General features: G+C 42.7%; 2 protein-coding genes, 1 long non-coding RNA gene and 1 pseudogene across 6 annotated transcripts; 3 read left to right on the top strand and 1 right to left on the bottom strand.

Moving 5' to 3' along the window:
* Window positions 1–248: 248 nt before the first annotated feature.
* On the top strand, window positions 249–5889 carry LOC112227128 (B-cell lymphoma 6 protein). Of its 3 annotated transcripts, none has more exons than XR_006080207.1 (8): window positions 249–300; window positions 2103–2274; window positions 2391–2612; window positions 2790–3790; window positions 3902–4069; window positions 4230–4360; window positions 4444–4577; window positions 4834–4974. XR_006080207.1 is itself a non-coding variant. In XM_024391975.1 (8 exons), the coding sequence occupies exons 1-8, from the start codon at window positions 270–272 to the stop codon at window positions 4975–4977; spliced, it is 2007 nt and encodes a 668-aa protein (XP_024247743.1). In that variant the 5' UTR covers window positions 249–269; the 3' UTR covers window positions 4978–5889. The 3 variants fall into 3 exon arrangements, 2 of the variants coding, with proteins under 2 accessions (XP_024247743.1, XP_024247744.1); XM_024391975.1 differs by having other exon boundaries at window positions 4440–4577; window positions 4834–5889; XM_024391976.1 differs by lacking the exon at window positions 249–300 and adding an exon at window positions 353–1806 and having other exon boundaries at window positions 4440–4577; window positions 4834–5889.
* Window positions 5890–8470: 2581 nt separating this feature from the next.
* LOC112227130 lies at window positions 8471–14183 on the bottom strand (annotated as a pseudogene).
* Window positions 14076–18548, top strand: LOC112227129 (protein FAM78B-like). The gene is made up of 3 exons (XM_024391978.2): window positions 14076–15688; window positions 16039–16318; window positions 17044–18548. The coding sequence occupies exons 1-3, from the start codon at window positions 15354–15356 to the stop codon at window positions 17284–17286; spliced, it is 858 nt and encodes a 285-aa protein (XP_024247746.1). The 5' UTR covers window positions 14076–15353; the 3' UTR covers window positions 17287–18548.
* A 1363-nt stretch (window positions 18549–19911) lies between these two features.
* Window positions 19912–22589, top strand: LOC121841187. 2 transcript variants are annotated; one of them, XR_006080199.1, is made up of 4 exons: window positions 19912–21876; window positions 22254–22358; window positions 22391–22425; window positions 22471–22589. It is a non-coding gene; the product is annotated as an uncharacterized LOC121841187 (long non-coding RNA). The 2 variants fall into 2 exon arrangements; XR_006080200.1 differs by lacking the exon at window positions 22391–22425 and having other exon boundaries at window positions 19913–21876; window positions 22471–22583.
* The last annotated feature ends 34 nt before the right edge of the window (window positions 22590–22623 follow it).

The raw sequence follows: 22623 nt of genomic DNA on the forward strand, positions 1-22623 counted from the left end.
TCCAATTTAGAGGGAGAATAGAGCAAGAATAAAATAGTTGTCATAGTTCAAATCCATATCACCGTTTATTTTCGAATCTGAATCAATTGTATATTGTGTGTAATTTACTGTCTAAATTGAATATCCAAATATATTTCCTGTAATGACGATAAAACGAAACCCACAACATCATGTACGATCCTCACTGTTTTGATAATGGTATGGCCCTCTGGTAGAATTCCGAGAATTAAGCCCTTGAGTTTCTTAGAACGGCATTCTCAGAACTGGTGATGCACGAAGTTTCCAGGAAAGTTTTACAAGGTGATTTTTTCCCCCATTATTTGACAGTATTATACCAGAAGTTACTTGTAGTGGTAGACATGCGTTGTGGCTCATTGGCTTTATTGATCAAATTTAAATACTTAAAAATACTTGTGTTTTCTTTCGTTTTGTGAACAGTGGGGTTTCTTAGACTGCAGTTACTAGACTTTTTGCTGATGTTTATGCTTGATACATGGTCAGGTAGTTTAGTATCTCCTCTGCTTAAGCAGCATGCATGTGAGAAATGTACTCGGAAGTTCGTCTTTCATTGCGAAACTATATATATTTTCATTGCCTATGCTCTCACTTTTTGATCATGTTGGTTTATCGAATATATAGATATTATCGCGAGATAATATATTAGTCTTAATGTGCAGTTGGTTTGTAGCCTATCCTACTGTACAGAAAGATTACATTTGGGTTATATAGTTAATCAAAGTAATCTTTCCGGGTAGTATGAATTTAATATTCTCAAAAAGTATTTATCTGTAATAGTCGTTAAATATCAGTAAACGAATAGCAAGAAGTGTAGCGCAACAGGGCGAGCCAGTCTGGTTAGATCACTGCGTACTACTTTCCAGCTTTGCGCACTGTTTTCCTCTCTTGTGGTGCTTTCATTTCGCTGGTAGATTTCGACTGCTAAACTGTCGAAAACGTTAACTATCGGTAGTGAGTCAAAAACAAGTCTAACAAAATGTTGACGCAGATGTACATTCTTGATCTGTTTTCATGGAATGTTATTATCGATAACTGCCTATTAATTTTGTACTAAACTTATAGGGAGCTTCAGTGCAATGTGTAGGCCTATGTGCACATGCATTTGAAACTCCTAAAATCCTACACCCTATTGTACGCATAGGTCTACTTTGCCATATTCACATTTTTTTGGAGTACTCTTTTCAAGGTAAAAATAAATTGGGTCTAACCAGTGTGAAATGTCATGGGTTAAACAAGGTGGCTTTCCACTTCTAGACCTATCGAAAAGCAGGAAGCCTATTTAGAAGCAACCTAATCCGTGCGCACCCAAGACGGAATGTACTCAATGCGAGACACGTTCCAAGCGCGAAACTCGGGCTCCTCTTGAGGTGCCGTCTGTATTCGTGGGCTTGGATATATGCCAAAAGCAAATCGGTCATAACTGAATATGATTGGTTACATACACGTGTTTAGCAGATGTTATTACGGGCTATTAACGGATGAAATTGGTTTTAAACGTGTGCTTTTCTCAAACTGTTTCTAAGTAATGTAGCCTATAGTAAAACATTTGTAGTAGAGTAAAACTTACAATTTCTTAAAGTACAAATGTTTTATTTTTAAGCTTATTGTTTTTGGTAGGTCTAACAGCAATATGTAACCTGCAATGTGCACAAACAAATAGCCTAACTTGTTCACTGTAGCCTGTACAAGTCTACTTTCCCACTGGCCACAACAATCATGGCTTGTCACTATGTTATGAACACCAGTTCAATGCCTCTAAGATGCAGTCTATACCCTATAGTTGACATGGTTAGTAATATCAGTCTGTAGCCTCACTTGCAGAAACGTGGTCCACTTTCCCCAAATTATGTTTTACTTTGTTGGACTTTGAAATGGCGCCACCTAATGAGGAAATATTTCTCACTTGCCAACTTCAATGGGAATAGGATGATTGTGCCATGTCCTCATATATAGAATATTACATATTTAAATAAAATCAGAAGGAACAACTTTGCTTACTTTATGTTAAAATCATCCTGCAACTCTCACAATCTGTGTTTGGCAGAATGTCTATAATTTACAAGGTATTTCCCATGTTTCCTCAGATTCTGACACCATGGCCTCATTGGCAGATGGCTGCATTCAATTCACCCGCCATGCCGGTGATGTTCTGCTCAACTTCAACCGCCTCCGCAGCAGAAATATCCTGACGGACGTCACTATCCAGATTGACGGTCAGCACTTCTGCGCTCACAAGACGGTCCTCGTGGCTTGCAGGTACGTTCCAGACCAACTACCATTTTTTTTTTTAGGCCAATCATCCTTCTTGTGCTATAGGATTGTCATTGTGAGAGAAGGGGCATAATCATAAAAACATTTTTTTTTTTTGATAGTGGACTTTTTTACTCCATATTCACGGACCCCCTGAAGAGTAACCTGAGTGCCATCAGCTTGGACCCTGAAGTTGACCCTGATGGTTTTGCCATCCTGCTGGACTTCATGTACACCTCCACCCTGACCCTGAAGGACAGCTTCGTTCTGGTTACCATGAACACAGCCTCTTACCTCCAGATGGAACATGTGGTGGACACCTGTCGCAGGTTCATCAAGTCCAGGTACGGAAAAAATGCATAATTGCTCATCTATTTATTCTTGGTCTGTAGCCTACTAGTACATGGAACCTTTCCTGGTTAGTTCTGGGAATATTTCCAGGCCCTATTTTTCTTATTCCCATCTGAATAGTATCAGTTTGGAACTAAATGGTTGCTGTTCCTTACTTCCTTCCCTTTTAGAGAGCAGTCTGTGAGTCTGCAGAGAGAGGAGGTACTGGCCAGCCCGATGCATCTCTCTCAGGACCTCCCTGCTTTCAGGGTTCTGGATAGGGTGGCGACCAGCCCCAGTCACACATCCATATCTCCCCTCAGAGACTGGAGGAGCTACTGCCCCAGTGTATTCAGTGGTATCAATGCTTCAGGTAGCTCCCACCACGTCCACGGAAAACACATCCCCATCAGAAAAATGTCAGATGCCTGCAATGTCAGTGACATTCCCAAAGGGGGCGCCATCTTTCAGAAACTCTGCTCTACCTTGAATCGCACAGAGACCACCATCATACACCACCCTTTGTCATCCGACTCCTCATCCTCCTCAGTTACGACCATCTGCCCTCTCCCCTGCTCCAGCCGTCAGACGGAGCCACTTGGGAGCCTCCAGGGGCCTGAACACAGAGGGGCCTCCCCCATGGAGGAGGACAGGAACAAGCACCCACAGCCCAGCTCCCTCAGCCTGTCCCCAGGCTGCACCAAAGGGGTGATCTGCAGTCCTCAGAGCCCTCTTCGTTCTGACTGCCAACCCAACTCCCCCACTGAGTCCAGTGGATGCAGCAGGAACGCAGTCCCGGCCCTGACCCAGCCATCCGGCTGCTCCCAGGAGCCCAAGGCCCGCAACTGGAAGAAGTACAAGTTTATCGTTATGAACCAGACCTCTGGGGAGAAGGAGGATGAGTCCCATGTAGGAAGTGTTGAGGCTGGGGACTGCTCTCCACCGCAGGGCCGCTACAGGACCAGTGGATCAGAGGGATCCGTTGAAGAACTCCAGACTGGAGAGATGGTCAACGAGCATTGGGAAGAGGTCCTTGTGTCACAGGCCAGCCATCGCAGCGTTAGGCAGCAGAGATGCTCCTCCTGTGGTACGGATGCCCCTCAGCACCTGGAGGTGTGTTCCCACTCCCCTGGGTCCTACACGGGGGAGGACACCAATGAGCTGCACTCTGAGTACTCCGACTCAAGCGGTGGTGAGTAGTGTGTTTCAATGAGTGGGGCCGATTCAATAAATGTTGATGCAGTATAGTTCCATTCATGCTGTTACACTTTTCATTGACTAAATCTCAATATTTCCGTTGCAGAGAATGGTTCCTACTTCTGCAACGAGTGCGACGCAAAGTTTGCGGAAGCGGACTCCCTGAAAGGACACATGCTCCAGGTCCATGCTGATAAGCCATACAAGTGTGACCGATGCCAGGCTGCCTTCCGTTACAAAGGGAACCTTGCCAGCCACAAGACTGTCCACACTGGTAAGACTTCTGTTACATCTTAACTCATATCTGTCCTGTCAAACTAATAAGGTCATTATGTTGTCTTCAGAAGTGGGATCCGTATGACTAAGAACAGTGTATTTACAGGGTTCTGGGTGTCATCAGTGTCATGGTTTCTTTATGCCTCTTGTATTCCCAGGAGAGAAACCATACCGCTGTAACATCTGCGGCGCTCAGTTCAACCGGCCGGCCAACCTCAAGACCCACACCCGCATCCACTCGGGAGAGAAGCCGTACAAGTGTGAAACGTGTGGCTCTTGCTTCGTACAGGTGAGGAAACCGCTATGAGCTGTCATTCACTCATGAAGGACAAATATCATTCATGTATAATTATGTATTTCGTTCCTAGGTAGCTCACCTCCGGGCCCATGTGCTGATCCACACAGGGGAGAAGCCTTATCCCTGTGAGATCTGTGGCACGCACTTCCGCCACCTTCAGACCCTCAAGAGCCACTTACGGATCCACACAGGAGAAAAGCCATACCACGTAAGCGCCTTGTCTTTCCCTTCACATGGCCCAGTGTGTATCTGGTTAATTTGGACTGCTTCCTCTAATCCCATTCCTGGCTTCCTGTGACTGCCTATCAATAGCCTAAACTGAGAACCCAGGGCCTCCGCTTAAATGCATAGTGGCTATAGCCTTTGTCCTCCTGCTAATCCTGCGTTTAATGTATGAATGAACCCATTGAGAGGCAGTTTGATTCAATTAGTGACTCATTGCGTTCATTCTTTTTCTTCCTCAGTGCGAGAAATGTGACCTTCACTTTCGCCACAAGAGCCAGTTGAGGCTGCATCTCCGTCAGAAGCACGGCGCGGTCACCAACACTAAGGCTCAGTACCGCCAGGCGAACAAGGACATGCTCATTGGCTTGGCCAAGGCCTGCTAAATGGACACTGGGACGATGGAGTGTGATTTGCTGGCAATTTTTACGTTGTTTTAGGAACACGTTGTCATAGTACCACGCTGTCAGTGATTGTTGTGTTTGTTGGCACTGGCAGACAGGTTTCCTCCAAATGTGAATATTTTCATATCGTTTATAGCCCTTTTACTCTGTTTGTATATAAATCTAATATGTACGGTGTATAAATGTGTTTTAAGATCTTGTGAAATGTCCTGTATTGGAATATACATTTTGAATTAGAATTTTGTAATATGAATTCTTATCGGGTAATAATGTTTTCTTAATGTTTTCGGTTAAGTACAACTTTTTTCCTGAATGTTTTCGGTTGAACAACAGTCGTCTTCTAGAAAACTGTACGACAAACTTTCATTCATATTGAGAAACATTGTTATAGTGGTACAGTTCTGTTATAGATAGTATATGGGGGCATGTTCAGCTGGACAATAGATAATATATTACCCAGTTCTTTGTAGTTTCTTATCTTAATATTGTGAATATATAATGTACTACCTACCCAGATTTCCCTCTGCTGGCAGAGTATATGTCTGCATTACTAAGGTACAGACGTTTTTTATGTCTTTCTACCTAGTGAAAGATTGTCATTGAATCTGTCGTTTGGTCAAAATAATATATTATCCGACACGGATACATAGACATGCAATACGCAATGTATTCAAGGTGCTTTACACTGAGTTGTCAGATTTTCTGTTCATTAGCACAATGTCCCACGTCAGCACTTTGTACTGTATTTGTTTTGTCTGCTTTTTGTCTCAAGCCCACAAGCTGTAAGTACACCAGGTCTCAAGCTACAAGTCCTCAGGAATGTTATCAACATTTGTCTTTGTAAACTGCAGAGCTTTATGTGAAATATAATTAAAGGAATGTATTATGAAAACATACATTTGTCTATGTGAAAATGCACATAACAACACTAATTATAAATTACTATCACTTATTACGATCCCGTAATCATATCATGGTATTATACTCAGTGTAGGTTTGCATCTACCATAGAATGACACACTCAAAGGCATCAGATGACAATACAATACCATCAACGTCCCCAGAGGATTAACCACAGTATGAGACAGAATGACACACACTGAGTGTACACAACATTCAGGACACCTGCTCTTTCCATAACACAACTGACCAGGAGAATCCAGGTGACAGCTATGATCCCTTATTGATGTCACTTGATAAATCCACTTCAATCAGTGTAGATGAAGGGGAGGAGACGGGTTAAAGAAGGATGTTTAACCCTTGAGAAAGTTGTGTACATGTGCCATTCAGAGAGGGAATAGGCAAGACAAAAATTGAAGTGACTTTGGATTGTGTCAAGAACTGCAACGCTCCTGGGTTTTTCATGCTCAACAGTTTCCTGTGTGTATCAAGAATGGTCCACCACCTAAAGAACGTTCCGCCAACTTGACACAGCTGTGAGAATCATTGGAGCCAACATGGGCCAGCATCCCTGTGTTGGGGGGGGGGGTTCTTGATCATTTACAGATAGACTACACAGCTTTCATTTTGTTTTGACTAAATAAAGTTCATTTGGATATATTCTGTTAATATTTGGCCACACAGTTGAAAAAGCAAAAAATAATGACACGTTTATGAAGAACACTCAGAGTCAATGGACATTTTCCTTGAACACAAATAACAGAAGTGGTGGTATGCTAGAGAGTCAAGGAATCACAATATGTAATTCAATTAACTAATTCACTGAATAGTATGTGAATGTGACACTTTAAAAGTGGAAATTTACATGAAAAACTAAAATAACTAATAAAGTAAGAATGGCGACGACGTGGCATTTCTCAACACTAGCCAATCAACAGTAGTCAGTCTGCCCTCTGCTGGCTTATTGGTTGACTGACATGGGAGTGATTCCTATCTGTACAGACCAGTATCTACAATGTAGAGTTCCATGGGTAGGTACAGTGTAACTGCCCACTGCCACATAATACTAACTCTGCTGGCTGTTTATATATTTAATTGCATAATGAAATTCTCATCAAATTAAACTATAACACACAAGCAAGCTTGGCTGAAATAATAAGGAATGTAAACAATGTTGAATCATTTCTGTGACATGAGTTTGGTCTGCATGACAAAGTTTTTCACTTACAGCACAATAACCCTTTAATTAAGGCTTGTGGCAGAAACAAAATAAATAGGTCGTAAATATAGTTACAGATATCAAAATATCAGTGAGGAAGAATTATATTGTTCCAGGATGACTTTGTCAAACCTTTTTTTGTACCAGGCACTTAAAAGCTATGGTCTCTTTTGTGTCAGGGATCAGCAAGCTATTGTCTTTTCTCCTCAGGAACCGCTTACATTAAAGAGAACTGTAGAACTGACCAAATTAGAGTCTCAGGGACCGCTTACATTAAAGAGAACTGTAGAACTGACCAAATTAGAGTCTCAGGAACCGCTTACATTAAAGAGAACTGTAGAACTGACCAAATTAGAGTCTCAGGGACCGCCAGCAAACAGTTGAGAGACACTGATATAGCCTTGAGATAGTGGGATCTTCCGTCTGTGAGTGTGGAATTATCAGTTTGAGTGGGTCCGTCAGTAAGTACTCACCTGTCAAAGAAAAATGAAGTACAAACAGACAGACACGAGAGGGAGGTATATTTGGTTTGTCTGTCATTAACTTTTTCTCCCACTTTACATGGTAACATACTCAGATTCAACAAAACTGGTACTTTTTTCCTTTGTTGTGTAATCAATGATTAAACAAATAACACGCAACAAAAACTTCAGTCGAGAGCTGATCTTTGTGCACTTTTGTAGTGACGAATAAAGCCAGAGCCAAGTGATCATGGAGAACTAGGTATCTATTGGACTAGACATTTTCAGTCACCCTACATAGGATCACAAAAACACTCAGTATTTCAGCATTCTGGAGAACACCAAATAATATTTAATGTGCAGAACACCAAATAATCTTTAATGTGCTGAACACCAAATAATATTTAATGTGCAGAACACCAAATAATCTTTAATGTGCAGAACACCAAATAATATTTAATGTGCAGAACACCAAATAATATTTAATGTGCAGAACACCAAATAATCTTTAATGTGCTGAACACCAAATAATGTTTAATGTGCAGAACACCAAATAATCTTTAATGTGCAGAACACCAAATAATCTTTAATGTGCTGAACACCAAATAATGTTTAATGTGCTGAACACCAAATAATCTTTAATGTGCTGAACACCAAATAATGTTTAATGTGCAGAACACCAAATAATCTTTAATGTGCAGTGATGCACACTCACAGATAAACAGGGTTTAAATTTAGGACTAAGCCCGGTTTAAATTTCAAACTGGTCCAACACCGTATGTGCTGTAACCAATATCATTGTCATGCCAATTTAATCCACAAATTTATACTACTGCAATCAAGGTTGCTTGTTTCTCTATGACCTTAGTTTATATTTCTTTCAACATGAGACAGGTGTTTTCTATGTTTTATTAGTATACAGGGGAAGCCCATAAGACAACAGTGTTTATCTATATTGATTAGCAGAGATGCTCTCTCTTTCCCCCTCCGTCCATCCTTTTCTTCATGATCCTTCTCCATCTAGTCCAGAGAAGTGGTTGGTCTGTGAAAAAAACATGTGCTTGTCTAGGTTTCCGCTGACAATGATGTACAGAGATTTTATCACAGAAAATGTAATTTTGTAAACATACTGTACTGTATATGCCTTTGATTGACAACAAAAACAAGCACCTCGCAGAGCAGAGAAATTCTAATAGTCTTGTCCCTATACAAAGGCCCCCGACTAAAATGACAGACCTGTCAGTCGGTGTACTACTATCATAGTGAACCCCCTCAGAGGGTTCATGTAAGGGTTTCAGCAGAGCATCTCATTCACTCTAACACACACACACACACACACACACACACACACAAAATAGTCCCCCCCCAAAAAAATTTAATGAATGGAAATAAACGAAGTATATTGTTGCTGTAGCTAAAAGTAGCTGTGAATGGTAGTTGTTGGCAGTGTGCGGAATTTCAAATCTCCTTGTCCAGGATGGTTTTGACATTGGCAAACACCTGAAACAGAGAAGGAGGGAAAGAGATGCATTAGAGAAAACCGAATTCATGTTTGTGTTTTTGTACATGTGCAATCGCCTGGGGACAAGTGTGTGGTTGCCCTCCGGAGGGTGCAAGGGAACAGAGAGACATCCAATAGGGAAAGAAACATCTCAGATTGAGGGAATTCTTACTGAATTATAAGATCATAGTGAATGAGTGTATACTACTTAGTGTGTCCTACGGAGTGTGTTCCAAATGCACAACATGTGGGACTGCAATGGCGCAGTGCTGTATACTTGTCACGCCCTGACCTTAGAGAGCCTTGTTTATTCTCTATTTGGTTAGGTCAGGGTGTGACTTGGGTGGGCAAATATATGTTTCTATTTCTTTGTTGGCCTAGTATGGTTCCCAATCAGAGGCAGCCCTTTATCGTGGTCTCTCATTGGGGATCGTACTTTTTTTGTACTTTTTTCCACCTTTAGTTGTGGGATCTTGTTTGTGTGTAGTTGCTTTCTGCACTGCATGCAGCTTTACGTTTTGTTGTTTTTTTCGGTGTCATTTTAAATAAAAGTCAAATGTACGCCTACCACGCTGCACCTTGGTCCAATCCATCTCTAAACGATCGTGACAATACTCCTGTTGCTTACCTTGTCCACACTGTACGAGGCATCCACAGTGCGCACCTTGCCCTGTTTCTCATACAGTGAGATGACGGGCCATGTTGACTGCAGGTAGGCCTGGATCCTTCAGGGGAGGAAACGAAGGCTCAGAAACAGGGCTGACAAGCGCCCAGGACTTAGAGGAGACCCAAGTACATACAGCCAAGCTAAAACATGCTCCAGGGTGTATTATTTTTAAGGGTGAGGAGTCAAGGTGGAACTGAAAATCGCAATCTCAAAAGCAATGCCCGTCAACGTTCTTTCACTATTAAAGGTGCATTATGTAGTTGTGTACAACCTGACTGATTGCAGATAGAAATGTGAGTTATAGATCTGTCACTCATTACAAGCAAGTCTGATTCACAATAGATCTGTTCTATATGAAATATTTCTATGCTTTCGCCTCGTTTAGTTTTTGCTTGATATTACTTTCGGTTTTGTACATCACCTTAAAACTGCTGAAAATATGATATTTTTGGTGACAAACTATATTTCACAGAGGTTTAGATAGCATGATGATTCTCTACACTATACATTGCTTGTTGTGTTGCATTAACTGAAATTCGAATTTTAGAAACCGGGAAATGGCAGAGCTATTTCAACATATGGCGCTTTATAAGTACCCTTTTTTTTTTAAAGAGCAAGAGCCGAGTCTCCTTTTGAGAGGGCCAGTTCATATTAAAAAGGTCAAAGGTCAGTGATCATGGAAAGCTTTAGCGTTTGGACGCTACCTTCTCTCCAGGCTCGCTCTGTTGTCATCGGTGCGCCCGCTGCTCTTTCCCTCTTTCTACACATCTGTCGATACAGACCTGTAGACAAACAAAAACAGAGCTCTCAGGATAAAGATTACACTGTCAGTCAAGCAATAAAGACATTCACACTCGGAGGCAACTTTCAGAAATAAAAGTCGTACTCCAAATGTGTCATATCTGATATGTTGCCCCTCCTTGTTCGCCCCCTCCCTTTCCTCTTGGAGATCCTTGCCCACAATGCTGTATTATTACCTCATTGCGACAGTCGAAGTAAAGCACAAATTTGACGTCAGCCTCCCCATCCATGATGGTGGTCCACCCATGGAGGTTTTCTTTGTTTCGGGGGAAGCCGTCGATGAGGAAGTGGATCTTCTTCTCGTCTAACTTCCTGGTCTCCTCCATGGCCTGAGGACAAAGGAAATGGAAAGTTAAAGGGATATTCTTCTCCAAATCGAAGTCAGACATTTTTATGTCTAAAAAGTATTTATTACACACCACCTGTAGACCTCACTGGGTAAACTATCCCTTTAAGGGTGAAGCAAGGATTAATTCAGCCTATGGAGAAATGACAGAGACTATTTCAGTACTCAGACCAAAATGATTGTATAGTGCTACTTCATATTATCTAAGCTAATAGTAATGCTAACTGCCAGCTTACTGAACGTCAACAGTTAACACAAACCCTGTAGTCATAGGAACCTGGAGTTGGTGCATACCTTCTTGAGTAATTTAATGGTGATCTCAAAGGGGACTATCTTGCCATCCTTAACATGGTTATCGATGAGCTGTCCGAACTCGGAGCCGTTCAGCCCTCAGCAGGTCTCCGGCAGACAGATGAGTGTAACCGTAGCTCTGGGAAAAACACAAAGGGTTAATGCCAGCCTTAACCAAAACAACACAGTGCACTCCTCTAATAATAATATTTACTGATTCAACCGCTTGTACAAAAACATGTGTGTACTTGTATTGTAATAGGAATGTCCAGGTGAACACAAAGGAGAGCACTTGTTGGTAAAGTCAATCAAAAATCTATCCGGTTTAGTACAAGTTGCAACAGGGGGACACTGTTCAACCAACACAGAAGCAGAGAAAATGTCTAAAAGGCCTCTTCTGAGCAGGCCCTTACATCCTAATCAGACAGCACCAAACGTTATGTAAACACCTGCCTCCTGGAGACGGGCATTTACACTACCAGTCAAAAGTTTTAGAACAACTACTCATTCAAGGGTTTTTCTTTATTTTTTACAAATTTCTACATTGTAGAAAAATAGTGAAGACATCTAAACTATGAAATAACACATGGAATCATGTAGTAACCAAAAAAGTGTTAAATATATAAAAATATATTTTATATTTGAGATTCTTCAAATAGTCATCCTTTAATGAGAGAAACCCTTGAATGAGTAATGTTAGGTGTTGTAAAACTTTTGATTGGTAGTGTATATGCTAATCAGACAGCATCAAATGTTAACCAAATGTTCTGTAAACACCAGCCCCAGTGAGTGGCTTGTAGGAAGTCAAAACTAAAGGCAGTGCTGTCAGCTGCTATATAATCACAGTGTTCGTAGAATGTCATCAACACAATACAACAGTGAATAATCAGTGTGTTCTCTGTCCTTATACATTCCGTTTGGCGTCAACCACTATCAACAGATATGAGAATAATCCATAACATTCAGCATCAAGTCTGGTGACCATCAACACACACCTTCAGTGTCACAAACACTAGAAATCATGTGTATTACAGAAATAACAAATATATTCAAATTCTGTTGATCATGCTAATCTAAATAGGAACTTTAGTAACCTTAAATCTCCCCATAGAGTCATTCCGAACAATTTAGCTAGCCTAATTTGTTAAGGAATCAATTGGGTTATGAGAATGAAATTGTCCGGGAGTAATGTAGATCCTTTAAAAGGAGTGCAATAGTAACAATGTCCTAAGCAGAGAATACATATAAAGGAGTCACATGGTATATGCCTAGATGGTTATTGTTCACCAGTGAGTCGCTGTGCTCCATTGACTCTGAAAGCAGGGGAGGGCTTTAGGGAGAGAGGAGACAGCATCACTAACGCCCTTTAACTATTATTGTGCTGAATGAATGGACACTACACACAGGTGTTATTTCATGCTGGGACAGGATGCTTGCTCAAACTCATTTGGCCACAGCCCTAAATTATGAATATAGGGCAGGGATTGACATTAAGAGCTTAAAGACACGTTAGGAATATTTTTAGGTTGCCCAAAGATTATGATCACATGCCCAAAAAATTTAAGAAGCTATTTTCACCTACACAGGGGTGGAACCAGAAAGATCAGACTAATGGATTTATTTGCATTTTTGGCTGTTATCAGGAGAGAGAAATGAATTGCCAGCTCAATGGTACAACCACAGAGAAGGCTCAACTTGCACAACTGCCCAGGTCACTTGCCCGGGGCAATAGGACAACCCTTAATGCCAATCCCTGATATGTCAAAACACACATCAAAGTAGTTGGCAAATGTATGAAACAACTTGTCACAGAAGAAAGCCAAAAGAGGCCTGCTGAATATCAGTAGTAGACACTAAATATTTACTTGAGTTTATCTATTGATGCAAAACACCACCCAGACAGACAGACAGACATCTGCCTTGATTTCTCATGCCTCCCTGTTCAAGGGCCCCGTTGGTTGGAGAGGTAGAGCAGGTGATTAAAAAAAGACCGTAACATAAAATGAATTGCACGGCAGCTGAACATGATAAGATGTACACTACACATCCGCATGACGCCAATAGCGGTGCATAGGCTACTCTGTATGTAGTTAGAAGCCGACCACCATAAACACATTCCATCCTTTTCTCAACAGAGGCACCGAGTGTTCAATGTAAGACATGAAAACACTAGCTACTGATTAGAATAGAAGTCATTGCTGTTTTACATAACAAGCTAGCTAGCCTCGTGTCTCTCGTTGGTGAACTAACTATAGCCCACTTTGAATTCTTGAGGGGTAAAACTACAAAACAGAATCAATGAGTTAGCCAGCTAAATAACGTATTATTTTTAAGAAAGATAAGCTAGAAATTAACATGTTCTAATTGACACAAAAACCCCAAACAATAGATTGTGTTTATTTCTGGTTGTTTATCGAAGTTATAGTACCTGGGAAACTGATTAAAAGCAGCTATTATACCCCTCTTTCATGTATTCAGGAATAACTTTTATCCATAGCTAGTTAGCTAGTCGAAAGTGTAATGATTGAAAAAATATATATAATGATTATTCATTGCTCACATAGCTAGTTAGCTAGTGTGGTCCTGGCATAGTTATACTGGTAACTACTCCTTATTCTATACGTGGCTATGCTAACTAGCTAACATAATGAGGGTACATTTAGAGGACAAGAACCGGAAGTGGATACATTCAGCTGGTCTCCACTGGACAGAAATTTCCACAACCCCCTCAAATGTATTAATGGTTTATTTCCTAATACAACTCAATGCCCTGTCAAATGATCATGGTCCGTCTCATACCTCAACGATTCTGCCGCACTGGGTTCCTTTGCCCCGAGCCAGGTCCGCCTAACACAAACACAACCTGCGCCTTCCTCATGCCGATCAAAGCGACGGCCGCAGCCCTGTACACAACGCTCGGCACCTTCGCAGATAAGCTACTCAATAAACGGAAACTCATAAACCAAAAACAATAGCCGATCAATAGTCGGCAGAATAGGTTGAATTACCTGTTTATGAACGTCAGTGGGAAGTCTGCAGAAGCCAACACCACTTCCAACTGTTGACGTTGCCAACCAATGGCAGCACAGGAGTGTCCATGGGGTGTTAACCACGTCTATGTATACTTGTTTTTTCAACGCAGGGGTCTGGTGTACGCCTCTTCCTCACTGGTTGTCGCTGTCTATCCTCCCAGCATCAGCACCTAGCCTAACTGAACAGCGACCGTCCTCGAAGAAATGATGCTCTACCAAGCGAGGGAGTTGGACGGATAATGGTTAATCGGTCGACGGAGAAAGACATGGATGACTCGTGTCACCAAAACATTTAAGGGATAAATGAGCGGCTGGGTATCACAGGAAGTCCCGGGCACGTTTGTGCAGTTCTGGCTGCTTTCTCTCACCATTCATAATGCACCATTCATGATGCGAGCTTCCCTCATCCTTGATCTCAAGAATGGCAAGAAGAAAACATTGAAATAGCCTAGCGTTGTTGGCTCGACAGGGCACCATAGCATGCCACGCGCTGTTTCGTTGTTTCATATAGACTGTTAGGCTATAACTAGCCTACTAATCATCGGGTTTAGGAAGGATATGAGCCAAAGTCTTCTTGTTGTGCCGAACAAGACAATCTTCTTTGAGGGCGCCGTACCAAAAGCAGGGCTATGCAAGCCATCCAAACAAAGGCACCCCAACACCCCCATTGACTCACCAGCTGTCCCGTCGCCACTGACATGACAACGCCGAGCCGAAAGAGCAGGATCAAAGGGCACCGACCTGCAGCCGGACGCGTGGACTCGAAAAGGAAGGGGGCGACGGACTCGAAGCGAGGAAGCAGCAGCCCGAAGAATGCCGAATTGCAGTTTCTAGGGATAAGCACCAAGGGCAGTGCGGCACTCAACAGTCATATCGGGGGAAGGTGGTGGGGGAGCTGTTCAGTGTACCTTCCCCCCACTCTTCATTCTGCTCCTACCTTGTCCTTTACGTTCCATTTTCCCGGCGCGAAAAAATGCTTGAAAACAACTGCAGTATTGATTTGATTTCGAATGTTGGTTCTGTGTTTATATTCAAAATGATTAACCTATTTCGTTTTCTTAAGCCGTTTGACTGCATCAGTGATGGGCAATTGAAATATTAATCTTGATTTACAAGCTCGCTGGAATCCGAGAGGGACTGATGTACATACTGGTCAGGTATCATCTCCTCCCTCCGTCTCTTGTTCTGCTTACTCTGCTACTTGCCAGCACCATGGGCTGTATCCAGAGCATCGCCTGCAAGCCGCGCATTAGAAGGGAGAACATTGTAGTCTACGAGGTATCGGCCTCCATTGACCAGTGCCCAACGGTGATAGAGGAGAACTCGCCTATAGTGCTGCGGTATAAGACACCATATTTCAGGGCCTCAGCCGGGATCGTAATGCCTCCGGTGCCCCGCAATGAAACCTGGGTGGTGGGTTGGATCCAGGCTTGTACTCAAATGGAGTTCTACAATACTTATGGTGACATTGGCATGTAAGTTCTGAGCTGTCACCAATCAGTAATCATTCAATCTGACTGACTCTGACTCTTTCTCACTTTCTCTCTCTCACACACACAATAGGCTTTAGTTCAGTGGGCTAATGTCTTGAGTCACTTGGCCAGGCGATCCAGGTTTGGTACCCAGTCGGTCACATAATGTGAGCTGTTCTGTCTATATGCATCCGTTGGTGTGAGTGAAATTCTAGCAGCTGTACATTTCCTAGGCTACTATTAACATAGTCCATTAAGCGAGGCTATTGTAATGTATCATTATCATAAACTGTTATACTGTTTTGTAAGCCAGATATGATATAATAATATAAACTCTTCGTCCACTACCAAAGGTCCAGCTGGGAGTTACCGGAGCTCCGCGAGGGCCGGGTCAAGGCCATCAGCGACTCGGACGGGGTCAGCTACCCCTGGTACGGCAATACCACCGAGACTGTCACCCTCACGGGCCCCACGTCCAAGCCGTCGCGCCTCACGGTCAGCATGAACGACAACTTCTACCCCAGTGTGACCTGGGCCGTGCCCATCAGCAACAGCAACACAGCCATGCTGTCACACATCACCCGAGACCAGAGCTTCATCACCTGGCTGGTTGCCATCAACTCTGTCACCAAGGTACTGTAGGCTTCAGAACATGGACTTCCTTGGACTTTATGAACTGCTCTGTTTAGTTTTTGTTTCATTATCTTAAAAGGTATAGTTCACTTTTTCCAACCTCTAAAGTGGTCTAATCTCGAGATAAATCCACATCCCACACAATCAGTTCTATGTATCCAACAATACATTCCTCAATCCCAAATGCATGGGAATGATTAGCACCATCTAATTAGTTTGATCAACCCAAAAAATGGTGTGCAATGTGGACTCATCCCAACATATGACCACCTTTGAGGTCTGAAACCATCTGACAAACACATTTTGGACTGAACTCAGCCTTTAAATTAGTGTTTTTTATGGTGTTCCTGGAGTACCCCCAGGGCTGTTCATTTCTGTCCTAGCCCAGTGCAGCCTTGGTCCGGGGGTAATCAATGTAGGCTACATATTGCAAAACACTTCTCTATGTGCTAACTGTAAAGCTCTTTGGGCTGCAGCGTATTACATGACAGTTGCTATACAAGACTCAGTGGATCCTGCTGATGGGAGAACCGCTCATAATAATGGCCTGAACAGAGCAAATGGAATGGCATCAAACACTTGGAAATCATGTGTTTGATGTATTTGATACCATTCCACTGATTCCGCTCCAGTCATTACCACAAGCCCGTCCTCCCCAATTAAGGCGCCACCAACCTCCTGTGATGCAAGTTAACTTTTACGAATATAATTTTTTCACTTCCCAGGAGCGCATTGTGCTGCAGACGGTGCGGTGGCGGATGTGGGTGGACATCGCCGTGGACCCTGACATGCCCCTTGGCTCCCGGGCCTCCCTAGTCGGCCGTCCTCACCAGGAGCAGCCCCACATCCTCAACTATCAGGAGCCAATCCTCTCCAACGCCCTGGGACGACCCAATGCCAACGACGCCCAAGTGCTGATGTGGAGGCCCCGCAGAGGGGCGCCCCTAGTGGTCATACCGCCCAAATAAGGTCGAAAAGACTGAGAAAAAAGAGATGTGATTGGTTCACGGTAATGAGGAAGTGTGGACCATCGCAAAGCAGGGAAATTATGAGTTATCTTGCCAAGATGTCAGCTCTTCACTCATACCTACTACTGTCAGGGTTCAATGGATGATAAGAAATTGTGAAACAGTATTTTCTCTGGACTGGACTGCATTGGAATTGGCACAGCGGAAATTTACAGAGCTAGACTGGTTTTAGGTGCAGGCTCAAAACTGCATCAGCGTTTGATTAAGTTGGACTGTTTTTGGATGGCCACAGTCCTGAATTAGAGTTGTATCCATTGGACAGAAAGGGACAGAGCTATCGAAGTTTCATTGAGGTGGACTGAACACAGAACTGCATCCTACTGTAGATCTTATTGCATGAGAAAGAAAACGGTCTATGACTGGAATAAGAATACCATTTTATATAAGCTCATCACATTAAGGATATTGAATGGAACTTCTTACATTGGCCATGAAATCCTGCAAGCTGGAAAATCTCCTCAGTGCCAATTATGGATATAACAGCCTTTTACGCTCATACAACATTTTAAGAACACATCGTTAGATTTAATTATGAGTCAAATCATATTATATAAATCTTCTGTTAGTTTAAGATTAACTCACATCAATCAGATTGTATTAAGAACACCGACTTGGCATAAAGTTCTACAAAGAAATGGGTTGATTGTAGTCTCATTGAAATACGCCATGTTTATCCATTCAAATAGAAACATAGAACATGGACGGACGGGTTAAAGGTGTGGGTTTTCTCGTGTCAGTTGAGTATCTACACGTACAAACATGAATGTCCAAGTCTAAGTCCAACCTTTGCCACTACCCATATTGCTTATCTTTACAATCCATTCCAATATACTCAAAGTGTCTTGGGTGAGGGGATAGGGGTTTATTTGGGATTGGGCCATAGTCCCACAGTACACTATTAAGGCAGTGGTCTGGGCTGGTATTGGGTTTATTCAGAGGTGTCCCTATCATATTACACAATGTCACATGATTCATTCTCCATCTATGCTCCTCACCAGGTTCAGTCCACACCTTCCCATCTGTCTGTCCATCTATTTCTCTCCCTCCCATCACTCCATCATTCTCTCTCCTCTCCACATGTCACAATCCCTGAATTTCTCTCCACTCCAAGACTATGCAAACACAGAGGGACTGTTGAGTGAGATAAAAAAGTACCAGTCAAAAGTTTGGACACAACTAATCATGCAAGGGTTTTTCTTTATTTTTTACTATTTTCTACATTGCAGAATAATAGTGAAGACATCAAAACTATGAAATAACACATGGAATCATGTAGTAACCAAGAAAGTGTTAAACAAATCAAAATATATTTGAGATTCTTTGAAGTAGCCACCCTTTGCCTTGATGACAGCTTTGCACACTCTTGGCATTCTCTCAACCAACTTCACCTGGAAGGCTTTTCCAACACTCTTGAAGGAGTTTACCACATATGCTGAGCACTTGTTGGTTGGCTGCTTTTCCTTTACTCTGCGGTCCAACTCATCCCAAACCATCTCAATTGGGTTGAGTTCGGGTGATTGTGGAAGCTAGGTCATCTGATATAGCACTTACTCTCCATATTGGCCAAATAGCCCTTACACAGCCTGGAGGTGTGTTGTGTCCTTGTCCTGTTGAAAAACAAATGATAGTCCCACTAAGCACAACCCAGATGGGATGGCGTATCACTGCAGAATTCTGTGGTAGCCATGCTGGTTAAGTATGCCTTCTAAATAAATCACAGAGAGTATCACCAGCAAAGCACCCCCCCACACCATCACACCTCCTCCTCCATGCTTCATGGTGGGAACCACACATGCGGAGATCATCCGTTCACCTACTCTGCGTCTCACAAAGACACGGAGGTTGGAACCAAAAATCTAAAATTTGGACAATTCATACCAAAAGACAGATTTTCACCGGTCTAATGTCCACTGCTTGTGTTTTTTGGCCCAAGCAAGTCTCTTCTTCTTATTGGTGTCCTTTAGTAGTGGCTTCTTTGCAGCAATTCGACCACGAAGGCTTGGTTTACACATTCTCCTGGGCCTTCCTTTCGTGTGGCGGTCCTCATGAGAGCCAGTTTCATCATAGCGCCTGATGGTTTTTGGGACTGCATTTGAATAAACATTCAAAGTTCTTGATATTTTCCGTATTGACTGACCTTCATGTCTTAAAGTAATGATGGACTGTCATTTCTCTTTGCTTATTTGAGTTGTTCCTGCCATAATATGGACTTGGTATTTTGCCAAATAGGGCTATCTTCTGTATACCACCCCTACCTTGTCACAACACAACCAATTGGCTCAAACGCATTAAGAAGGAAAGAAATTCCACAAATTAACTTTTAACAAGGCACACCTGTTAATTGAAATGCATTCCAGGTGACTACCTCATGAAGCTGGTTGAGAGAATGCCAAGAGTGTGCAAAGCTGTAATCAAGGCAAATGGTGGCTACTTTGAAGAATATAAAATATATTTTGATTTGTTTAACACTTTTTTGGTTACTACATGTTTCCATATGTGTTATTTCATAGTTTGATGTTTCACTATTATTCTACAATGTAGAAAATAGTCAAATAAAGAAAAACCCTTGAATGAGTAGGTGTGTCCAACATTTTGACTGGTACTGTAGGTGGACAAATGATTAGGAAACACAGGGTGGAGGTATTTTTCACAATGATGGCTTTCGTCATTTCCCCAAAATGGCTGCTGTTCATTGATTAAACTGAATCTTTTTCTAGCCACATTCACAATTGTCATTCTTGGGTAAGATGGAAGCTATTTCCATGTTAGATACACAAAGAAATGAAAATAGATTATATATGAACACAGTTTATGCAGCTCTGACTAGGCACCAAACATATTCAGTGATCTGTTGTTATAGAGACTGTTTTGGTTTGTCTAAACTTGACACCATAGGAAGCAGGGTCGCCTTCATTAGGGCACAACGTAGCAGGATGCTTTGCAACACAAACATTTGGGCAGTCTCACCCTGTCTTTAGCCTGTTTTGTTCCATTTGGTGCCCAATGACCCAGTTGTTGTGAAACGTCACACAATTTATTACCTCTTTGCTCGTCAATAAATCCTGCTTTGTGATTTCATGCCTAGATGAAACAACACACATACATACATACATACATACATACACACATACATACATACACACACACATACTACTGGATTTGTCAATACAAAACATCTGTTTAGACCCATGTTTCACATTTGATCACTTTAATTATTAATTTCTGTTGTTGCATGAAAGGCAATTTTTGCATACAAACATCAGCAACTGGATCTGAATGTCCAGAAATGAGCAGAAAGTTCAAAGCATTCCTTCCTTTAATCCTTTTCCTCCTTGTCCCCAATAAAAAGACATCCAGCATCTCTAGTCATTCGTCTCAACCCCTCCCCTCTGCAGTAAATGTGCTATGGCCCAACACTCCCACTAGGTGGAGCTGTCACTCAAAGACAAATGAGGGGCTTTGTAACGTGTGAGGCATTCTATTCATTTGAATGCCCTTGGTCTTATTGACCATCAGTACCCATAAAATACATTCATACTACAAACTGCCTTTCCCCTATTCCCTTATTCCCCAAATACATAAAAACATGATCAAATATATAAAAAAATAATATTTATCTCAAACTAACGTTGTCAGTGAATTCTTGGATTTATCCAAACATTTTTGTTGATACCTGTATCGTCCCTGTTTTCCCATGATTCCATGCTTTGGTGATTCCATGATCACCCCTGAGATGAAAGGAGGTGAGAGATCAAAGATGAGCATAACCCTTCATAGGCATCATAACAGCTTCAGCTCGATGAATGGGCCTGTGTGTGTGTGTGTGTGTGTGTGTGTGTGTGTGTGTGTGTGTGTGTGTGTGTGTGTGTGTGTGTGTGTGTGTGTGTGTGTGAAATGCATGCAGTGTTAACTGTGAAGAAGTCACATTCATAAGCCTGTTCGAGTCAAACTTGATGGAGTCACTATGGGGAGAGCGTTGTATCATTTTTACCCCCATGCATCATAAATCACTTTGAATTTCAATAAAAAGCTTAGTAAATGCTAAATAGTCATTGTCGGATGTTGCCCTCCATCTTGATTGGACAAACAAAACCCAGTCTGTGTTGGCGGTCTCAGACATTCTGTTTCAGGCGACTCCAATCTATTTTGAGAGCTAAACATCGCAGGACTACTTCTGTCTACACTCTTTATTCAGAAGTTGTGCTCGTCCTCCTCAGCAACCTATTCCTCCCTCCATCTTGCCCTATTTCCCTGTGTGTCTCTTCTTTGTGGTTCAAGGGCTGTGGTGGTGGGTCTCCAATCTAAACTCTGCTATGGCAGGTGGTGGGTCTCCAATCTAAACTCTGCTGTGGCAGGTGGTGGGTCTCCAATCTAAACTCTGCTATGGCTGGTGGTGGGTCTCCAATCTAAACTCTGCTTTGGCTGGTGGTGGGTCTCCAATCTAAACTCTGCTATGGCAGGTGGTGGGTCTCCAGTCTAAACTCTGCTATGGCTGGTGGTGGGTCTCCAATCTAAACTCTGCTATGGCAGGTGGTGGGTCTCCAGTCTAAACTCTGCTTGGCTGGTGGTGGGTCTCCAATCTAAACTCTGCTATGGCAGGTGGTGGGTCTCCAATCTAAACTCTGCTGTGGCAGGTGGTGGGTCTCCAATCTAAACTCTGCTGTGGCAGGTGGTGGGTCTCCAATCTAAACTCTGCTGTGGCAGGTGGTGGGTCTCCAATCTAAACTCTGCTGTGGCAGGTGGTGGGTCTCCAATCTAAACTCTGCTGTGGCAGGTGGTGGGTCTCCAATCTAAACTCTGCTGTGGCAGGTGGTGGGTCTCCAATCTAAACTCTGCTGTGGCTGGTGGTGGGTCTCCAATCTAAACTCTGCTTTGGCTGGTGGTGGGTCTCCAATCTAAAATGGCAGGTGGTGGGTCTCCAATCTAAACTCTGCTATGGCTGGTGGTGGGTCTCCAATCTAAACTCTGCTATGGCAGGTGGTGGGTCTCCAATCTAAACTCTGCTATGGCAGGTGGTGGGTCTCTCTAAACTCTGCTATGGCAGGTGGTGGGTCTCCAATCTAAACTCTGCTATGGCAGGTGGTGGGTCTCAGTCTAACTCTCTGGCAAACTCTGCTATGGCAGGTGGTGGGTCTCCAATCTAGACTCTGCTATGGCAAGTGGTGGGTCTCCAGTCTAGACTCTGCTTTGGCTGGTGGTGGGTCTCCAATCTAGACTCTGCTATGGCAAGTGGTGGGTCTCCAGTCTAGACTCTGCTTTGGCTGGTGGTGGGTCTCC

This window comes from Oncorhynchus tshawytscha, linkage group LG28 (assembly GCF_018296145.1).
Source record: "Oncorhynchus tshawytscha isolate Ot180627B linkage group LG28, Otsh_v2.0, whole genome shotgun sequence".
In the NCBI taxonomy this organism is placed as follows: Eukaryota; Metazoa; Chordata; class Actinopteri; order Salmoniformes; family Salmonidae; genus Oncorhynchus; species Oncorhynchus tshawytscha.